The 9,297-nt window shown below is 44.8% G+C and overlaps 1 protein-coding gene across 6 annotated transcripts in view; it reads right to left on the reverse strand.

Moving 5' to 3' along the window:
* Positions 1–9,028, reverse strand: part of ELL2 (elongation factor for RNA polymerase II 2) — a 77,112-nt gene extending 68,084 nt beyond the window's left edge. For 3 of the 6 annotated variants that reach the window (XM_067731279.1, XM_067731280.1, XM_067731278.1), the window contains exon 1: positions 8,738–9,028. In XM_067731279.1, the coding sequence (XP_067587380.1) occupies positions 8,738–8,884 (147 nt within the window). In that variant the 5' untranslated portion in view covers positions 8,885–9,028. Of the gene's footprint in view, positions 1–8,224; positions 8,360–8,737 lie in introns of those variants that run through there. The other 3 variants (XM_067731281.1, XM_067731286.1, XM_067731285.1) reach the window with 3 other exon arrangements.
* Positions 9,029–9,297: the final 269 nt, after the last annotated feature.

The raw sequence follows: 9,297 nt of genomic DNA on the forward strand, positions 1-9,297 counted from the left end.
ATAGCTGATTCACTTTGTTATAAAGCAGAAACTAATACACCATTATAAAGCAATTATACTCGAATAAAGATGTTTAAAAAAAAGGAATTGTGTTTGGGTCTGTTAAGTTTAGATAACCTATTAAACTTTGATAAAGAGATCAGGTGTTGAAAATTAGTGCCTGGAAATGGAGGAAGGTCAGAGCTGGAGATAAATATTTGGAGGTCGTTAACATATAGATGACATTTAAATCCACAGGACTAGATGAGCTCACCTAGGGAAGTGAATAGATAAAGAGAAGGGAACTGGGATCTCCAACTTTCAGAGGCCAGTCAAGCAGCGGATAATCAGCAGAGGAGACTGACAAAGAATGGCCAGGGAAGTGGGAGGAAAATCAGGAAAGTGTTTCTAGCAGGAAGGAGTAGTCAACTGGATGGCATGATGCTGAGGTCAGGTAAGACAGGAACAGAGAGATGACCACTAGATTTGACAACAAGGGACCTAGTCAGGTGCAATCTCAGGGATGTGATGGACACAACCCAGCTGGAGTGGGCTGAACAGAGGATGGGAGATGAAAAAGCAGACACTATTTCTCAGACATATCCTCAAACATAATCCTCTCTTTAGGTGTCCCCTTGCACAGAGACTTTATTGTATGTATGTATGTATGTATGTATGTATGTATGTATGTATGTATGTATTATGTCTGCTTGTTTCTACTAAGGTACGAGCACTTTCTGGACCATCCCTGACTTATTCAACTTTATATATACAGTGCCTAGTACTATGCCTGGCACATATCAGAAGATAAACAAACACTGGCTAAATGAATAAATGCATATTTGACAGTTATAGGTATAATTCCTGTTCCTACCTCTTAGTCTTTTATTAAAGAAAAATACATCTCAAGACACTCAACTGAGTTTTTACCACATGGATGTGTTTTCTGGCTATCTGAGGCATCATGGTTTCCAACAATGAAAACCAAAAGCCATGATACTAAGTAAATGTCTTTTAAAAATCTGCTAACATGTAAATTTACAAGTAAGCATATTTAGATCCTAAAGTATCTCAAAGAATCTTATTTGAAAGTTCATGCCTGGCTCCACCCTTGAACAAGCTCACTCTTCATGGGAAAAGTCTTCTAGCTAAGGTTATCTCCATGGACCATGAACCAAGTGCCCATAACTAGTCCATGACAATGTATATGTATAACAGAAGTTTCATGTACTCATGATTATTTTTTGGTTTGTTTTTCACAAACTGTCAAACAAAAAAAAGAGAATCAAAACACCAAAACAGAAATGAAAGTAATCTGGAAGTGAAAACACTGACCCTTGCAAGGCCTTTAGGAATCTTTTAAAAATGATGCTTGAAATGTAAATCCAGGCACATTGTAGAGAGTTACTTAATGTTTCAATAATCACTTGGGACAGAAACCATGGAAAGTATGATCTTCACGTTAAAATCAAATTCAATTTTCATATCATCTGTACTCTACGACAGTCTTAAGTGCAATTTATAGAGAACGTTATTGGATAAGGGAAGCCTATAAAAATCCGAGCAAAATTTGAAAATCCCTGTTCAAAACCAAAATTTCTTCCACCTAATAATTTCAACTTCCCCCAAAACATTACCAATCCCCAAAATTTCCATCCAAATGGAAAAGTTTGAGACATGTAAATAATATGGCATTGTTCTAGTCTAGCCTCAGACCCAAATATACTTCTCAAATATAAAACATCTAATCAAACCTAAGTCTAGTCACCAAACAACAGACTGAGTGAACGTCCACTAAAATGGTACTTTATCTCCCCCACCCCACCCCACCCTCCCAATAGCTTCTGATTTCCCTTTTTTTTTACTAAGGGTACCCCTCCTAGTGCTGATGGCTAGAAATTTCCATTTAACCCTGTCCCTTTAAAATCTGTTATTGAGTTCTATAGATTCTATTCATCTGTAATGTCTTGTCTCTCACTAGCATCAGTTTAGATCCCACTCATCTCTGACCTGGACCACATACTTCCTCCTAACTTGTCTACTGCCTTCCAGATTCATCTTATACTCATCATGCACACTGAGGCCAGTATAATCCTAAAGCATTAGCTCAAATCACCTTAAATTTCTACTCAGTGTCTCTCCAGTTTTGAGAGAATAAAATCCAACCTGCTCCAGTCTCCCTTTCCTCCTAAATCCAACTATATTTTCTCCAACACTCGAGGTTAAGTGGAACAAGGGTCTTCCTTGCAATTCTCAAAGCCTGCCTTAGCTTTTCTACTGCTGTCCTTTCCTTTCCTGTGCCATTCCTTCTGCTGGAGATGTGATTCCCCCCATCTAGTCTCTGCCTGTTAAAATCCTAAAACCCAAAGATGTTTTTTAGACCAATAACATATAGGATCCCCAACAAGAAAGAAACTTATGCTCTTTGTCTAACAACCTAGTTATTATTGAACTAGTAGCAAATGCTCTGACTACTGAGTTCAATTCAAGGTGCTAATTTGATTCATGGATCTTTACGGAGCATATAGTCTAATTAATAAGATTCTCTCTTTTTATATCCTATATTAAATTGCTAGCCATGAGATTCCAGGTTTGGCCTTTGCTGGCAAAATATTAGTGGAAGCCCTTAAACCAGTTCTTCCTAAAGATTTAACGTGGCTCTAAAGTGCCATAATGCCACAACCAAAATAGTTAGATAGGTAGATAAATTGAAAGGAAGGGAGGGAGGGAAAGAAAAGAAAGCAATTCTCCATAAATCTGACCTGATTTATGCCATGTTTTTCAGCTTCAATTTGGCTGTAGAGACACAGTCATTAATTTACTGTATTCTACTCCAGACCTGCTTTTCTAGATTTTTGCATTAAGTCATGGGAAATGTCCTATGGAGCTGAGGTATGCAGGAGAGTCAAATGTGCTGTGGTTATATACATGCTCTTTTCTTTATTCTAAAACTCAGCTCACCTTACATGAAGAAATGCCCATATCATCACATTTTAGGGACATCTTCTCAAATACTCCAAATACATTTGACTCAAACTGGCAAATAACTGGGCTGAACTCTGGTGCCACGGTCCTGAGCCTCTCTGTAGTCACAGCAAGTTGTTAAAAATGACCCAGCAGTGGTTCTCCTGAAATTCTCATTTTTCTCACTTTGCCGGCTTTATCACAAATTACCTAATAAGCGCTATGTGCACAGCTTCCATAGTTTTTCACAAGTGCAAATGGAGCAAATGGAAAAGTTGGATCTGGTGACTGTCCTTGATAAGCTTTCCTGTAAATCATTCCGAGAATTTTACACCCCTTTCCTTTTAAATTCTTTTGTTGAACATGTTCCAATCCTTCACATATGTTCTTTCTTTCTCCTCTCAGTTCTGGTGCCAAGGTTCCCTGTCTATCTCTTTAGGCAATCTGGCTACTGCTTTTCACTAGGAGGAGCACCCTTCTTTGCACTGAACACCTGATCAGCTGAAAAAACTTTTCAAACACTTATTGCAAAATGGGGCACAAACTTGACTTTCCTTGATAAAAAGCATTTTAATATCAAGTTCAGCCTGAAGATGGGTCTAAGTTAAAGTCAATAAGATTAACTTATTTTAATTAAAACTGGCTATATTTAAAAACTGCAACAAAAGGAATCTGCTAAGGCAAACCTCATTGTTTTACTTAGTAAACATGTCAGCAGCAGTGGCAGCTCTGTGCTGGCAGGTCTGGATGCTTGAGTGGTGCCTTAAGGAGAACAGGGTCTTCTGTATTTGTAAAAGCAGATTATTGAACACACATGTACACACTCAAAATTGTTTGAGGGCAGGCACAAAAACGAAGAGATAGGAAAAAGTAAGGTATGAGTCTTTTTGTGCCTTAAACCACAATGAGTCAAATGCTGATATGTTCACGAGGTAAAAAGAAAGGAAAGGAGAGGATATCTCCTACTCCATGACCTGTGGGATCGGTGATTTTATAAGATCACGGAACACATTAAAGGGAGCTATTGTGAAGAACAGTAACTTTAGAGGTTTACATAAGACTTTATGCTTTGACTGGAAATAACAGTATCTAGTAATACTGAAAGAGACTGAATTCCTCATGCAAAATTAAACGTAAGTATATTTGTACAAATTTTCAAAACACTACCATTTTCCTAGAAGACACTAATCAAAGCAGGGAAATTTAAAGCCAATAATTGGAGTTGGCAAGAGAATGTGTTAACAGAATCCTTCTTAAAGTCATCTCCTTTCTCATCTCCAGGCATAGAGAATGAATGGCCCCTGCTTCCAGATGCATCTATGCAAGACTTTTTATGTAATAGTTGGATAAACATGACAGTATTATTTGAGCCACCACCTTTGAAACTTTGAGTAAACATTAAAAAAAAAATCAACAGGCTCAGCAATAAGAGAATCTGAAAACAAAATTTTGATAAGATTTTTGTTACTACCAAATGAGTTACTCAAATGTCAAAATAAAGCCAGCTACAAATTACTGAAGGAATTGGCTAAAATAAATTTTAGAATTTTGAGGTTTAATTTGAAATAGTTTTAGGATACATTTGGGAGAAATATGTAATTACAGTAACATATGCTCATTTAAAATATGTGAGGCTTATATAGACCACAAATTCAGACATCAGTTTAGAATGACTATAAAGTTGTAATATGTGATTTTTATTTAGTAACCTGTACCTTCATTCAAAATAACCTATCTATAGGAAAAAAAAAGTAGTTTTGCAATATATACTAAATATCTGTGTAAGTATTCTGAGTTCATTCTGCAAACCATGAAAATAACTTTCCAGTTAACACTTTTTTATATATATAATCAACTTGAAACTGTCTCTGTATTCAAACTGAGTGGAAAACAACTTTTAGAAGATATTTACTCCAACTATAACTCCCATTCCTGGAATCACAATGTCTCTATCCCGCACCCCAATCTCTGTTTAAAAGGTTCCCAAGTTAGCTTTCCTCATTTCTTCTCTAAAAATAGAAAACTTGAGTAATGAAGGTCAATTAGGTTTGTTTGTCTTTCAAAACAGTGAGGAATTGTTTCTAATTAAAAGATTCTGTTTCCATGAACTCTAATAAGTTCAGATACTTGCTCAATTATATCTAAAGAACATCTGTGTTTAGCCTAAGTCATAGTTTCCTAAAATTCTTAAATTTACCTCCCTGAAGTCTTAGGTCAAGTGGATTAATTTAGGACAGTAAATCCAATGGACAAAATAATCTAGATAAAAATAACTCTCTGATGCTTAATTTAGGAAATTAACCTGTTGAAATTTCTGGCTCTTAGAAAGTCATCAGAAGAGGAGGCATAACAGTCATAACATTGCATGGGCCAAAGCCACTTGGAGGCCACTTGTCAAGCATCAAGCACCTTCCTATCTAAGCACAGGAATGGTAGGAGCAGTTTTATATGAGAAGTTAAAGCCATCCTGCCCCCCTCCCCAGGAGAGAATAGAAACTTCTCCCTGACTAACCAATGCATTCCAACATTTTTCCAAACGCAGCTACAATTTAAAGTTAGGAGCCCTAATTTGATAAGGGTGGAAAGTGAAAGCGTAAAAGACCAAGTATGTATCCTTCTACTGGAGGAGAAAAGCTCGGCCATATGCCCACTGCTGGCAACTTTACCGTGTTGATGGGGGAGCCGTGGTCTGGCCCTAGTCAGGAGGTGGGACACTGAGGACACATTGTGGGAGACTTGGCTGAACACACCAGAGGATACTGTAGTAAGTTCCAACAGTACCTCATTTCTTTTTCTTCTGTCTCTTCCCACTTTTCAGCTGTCTGAAGTTAACAGTCTCACCCCAAATCCTGCTTTTCCAAGCCCCTTAAGAAGTGTTTCTGTGGCCAAAGTGACAGTGAGGCCTGGGGACAGGAACTGGTTAAGTCAGAAACAAGGCAGTGTCCAACTGCAACGGCCAAGTCAGCTTATTTCTTCCTCCTCTCCCTGCATAGTACTGCTTCTACTACCAACTTTTAGAAGAAAAGGAATCCACTGATTGTCTCAATCTACCTGGGTCCAACTCAGAAGGGTAGAGAGAGTTGGAAAAGTCTTCTCCCTTTCCCTTCTCTCCCTCTGTACAGATTGACTAGATACATTAATTTGCATGCACAGAGATGGAAACAGATGGTAATGATATTAATAGGCAATAGAAGTAGTCAGGAGCAAGGAAAGCCATTGACTTTGGTACCTTTGACTGTAAAAATAAATAAATATAACTTAAAAAAAATCAAGAACTAAGTGGTGGGTTGGAAGAGGAAGAATTTTTGATCTGCTGTTTCTTAAGACAGTGGTATATATGTGGAGCTTTTAGAATCCAAGCATTCCAACTTTAATCCCAAGCACGTAAACACTAAGGTGCAGGAGGCAGAAATGAAGGGAGAAAAACAAACAGCATTCTCAGTGAGCACTGGGGGCTTCTCTGCCACCTCTCTCTCCCTGGGTACCATCCCTTCCCTGTGCGGGCCTCCTCACCCACCTCTTCCGGGTCAGTGTCTGTCAATCTTGTTGTGATCAGCTAGCTGTACAGTATGCCAGTTGTCCCCCCAAGGTGGCTGGTTGACCTACTGTCCCCAGAGATGCCTCTCCCCACCCCTGTGTGTCAGTCTTTATCTGCTCCCTGGGTCTGTTTCTGACTGGAGGTTGGCCTCCTCCTGCTGGCCTCTTCCTCTCCGGTGTTTTTCTCTTTACATACCCTGACCTACCTTCTTCCCACTGTCATTCCTTCCCACACCCTCCTCTTGGAACAGGCAAGCTTATCTCTCCATCTTGCAGGGCTGAGTTTCTCTCCAGTGTCTGCCCCTGTGTCCCTCTGCCTGCCTATCTGGCTTCCCCCAGATGGGCCTCCCACTCCATGCTGGTGCTGGTCTCTTCCCTGCAGATGCACCTGTCTGCGAGTAGCTACTGACACATGCAGTTTTTATTTCTTGTATTTCCTCGCATTCCTATTGCTGTGTGACTTCCCAGTCATACATGAGACCCTCTTTCCCTGAGACTTCATGGTGTGTAGGAAAAGTATCTTTCTCCCTGTGCATGCACTCCTCCCTCCACCCCCGAGTCTGAGTGTTTTTCGCTTATGCTTCTCTGGTGGGTAACTCATATGTCCTGGAATGTACATCCATGTGTCCACTCAATTCTGTGAGTGCCATCCTGAGGGCATGCTCATTTCTGAGTCTCTCCTGCTGTTTACATGTACACTATCATGTGAGCTCATGTACTCCTCAAGCTGTGCACAACTGTGTGCCTCCTCCTGTGTGCATGCTTATGTAGGGGCCCCCTGAAGGTAAGTCTCTCTTGGCCCAGGTTCACACCTCTCCTGCGGTTTTGCCTCCAACTCTGGGCCTTCCTTCCAAGCATTTAAAGGGCCTGGCACTAGTGGGAGCTCAACAGATGTTAATTCCTTTCTCCACTTTTATCTGAATAACTATGAGCGTGTCTGGGTATCCCTCTGGCCCTGCTTTATGAGATCAGTTAATCGGAGCGTGTTTCCTTGACATGGACTTGGCTATTTGTCGGGATACCCTGTGGGTTCTCTGCTCCACGGACGGTCTCTCTTCTCAGAGTGACTGTTACCGGTCCCTCATATGGTATATCCCTCCCCTTATGCGATGCGTCCACTGTCTCCCTCACTCATTCACAGTACTGCATCTCCATAAACGGCTTCCCTAGGCACTCCGGTTGCGGCGTTTCTTCGCTATGCCTCCCACTCTATCCCTCACTTTTTTTTTTTTTTTTTTTAAACGTGAAAACGCGTCCCTGGGTTTGTCCTCCAACTGCCGAGTACGTGAGCCTTCGCTGTGCTCGAGTTGTGTGTGTCCATGGATCTCTCTCCGGGACGCGGTGCGGGGTGAGAAACCCGAGTCTGCCCGGGACGCTGTGTATCCCCGCCCCCGCCCCCGCCCCGGACCCTCGATCCAAGTTTCCAAGTCTGTGAATCCGCCTCAGACGCGAGCGACGCGTCTTTCGGGTATGAGGAGCCACGGAGACTCTCTCTCCTCAGTAACCGATATCTCTGCTCCCGGGTGAGCGCTGGCTGTGTGTGGCTCTCGCTACGCGGTGTTGTGTCTCTGGGAACGCGAAGCGCCCGTGTGCCCGAGTCTCTGGAAGTGTAAGGTGTGTCCCCCTCCTCCCTCATACGCGGACTGTCTGTGCCTCAGCCTTTCCGAGTACACGGTGTGCCCCCCGCCCCCATAAGCTCAGCGCCTGTATCCCCAAGTTCTTGCGAGTACAATGTGTATCCCACCTTCATACGCGGAGCGCCTGTGTCCCGGTCTCTGCTGGTCCGCGGTGGTACCCCCAAAACGCGGACGATTAGTGCCCGCCGGTCCTCTCGGGTTCGTTACCCGGACGCTGCCCTCTGACCCCTCCCCACCCCCCCGACACGCCGTGGGCAGAAGAGCCATCTCACTCGTCTCCCTGTTGCCTTTCTCCCTCACTGGGACAGAAAAGGCTAGAAAACCCGGGCGCCGTCGGAAAGTCCCGCAGCGGCTGCGCAGCCGAGCCAGGGCTGCGGCTGCCTCGGCCCCGCCGCCAGGGGCCGCCCGCCCGCCCACCTCCCAACGCCCAAGCGCCCAGCTGGCCCGGGACGGCGGCGTCAGCGACCCTGCCCGGCCCTGCCCAGCCCTGCTGCCGCGGGCGCTGACGGCGAGCCCCTGCTCCACCGGCCTCAAGCCAGGTGCCGGTGGCAGGGAGAGGCGCGGCGGGGCGGCGAGGGACGCCCTCTTCCTTCCCGAGCCCGGCCAACTGCCCAGCTCACCTCGTGGCTCTGGTAGGTCTCGAGCGCGCGGATCGCCGTCTCGGTGAGCTTCACATGCAGTACGGTGGTGTTGTCCTGTCCCAGCCTCCCGCACGACAGCCCATAGCGCTGCTCCTCCCGCAGGCCCGCCGGCCCCCCTGCCGCCATCTTAAACTCCCCGGGGTGCCGCCGCCGACGCCGCTCGGGCTCTAGCCTCCACTGCGGCCGCGGCTGCTCGGGCTTCTGCAGCCGCCGCCACAGCTACGGCCATCCCGCTGCTGACGTACTGTCATATACTGCGCGCAGCCAGACCTCGGGCTGCCACCGCCGCCACCCGCCCCACCCTCCGGCCTCGTGCCCCGCCCCGGGCTCGTCTCATTGGCCCCGGTCCCCTCAGAGCCGTCCTCATTGGCCGCCCTCCACTCTCACGGGGGCGGAGCCCAAAGTCGCTGGAGTTTGCTCCCGGGACGGGACGTCCGAGAGGTAAGAGGCTGACGTCGAGGTGACGCGCCAACTTAATCGCACCTGACGTCACGTCTGGTCGTCTTGGCCCACTGGCCGCTATTGGCCAGGCTGGTTTG

This window comes from Pseudorca crassidens, chromosome 3 (assembly GCF_039906515.1).
Source record: "Pseudorca crassidens isolate mPseCra1 chromosome 3, mPseCra1.hap1, whole genome shotgun sequence".
In the NCBI taxonomy this organism is placed as follows: Eukaryota; Metazoa; Chordata; class Mammalia; order Artiodactyla; family Delphinidae; genus Pseudorca; species Pseudorca crassidens.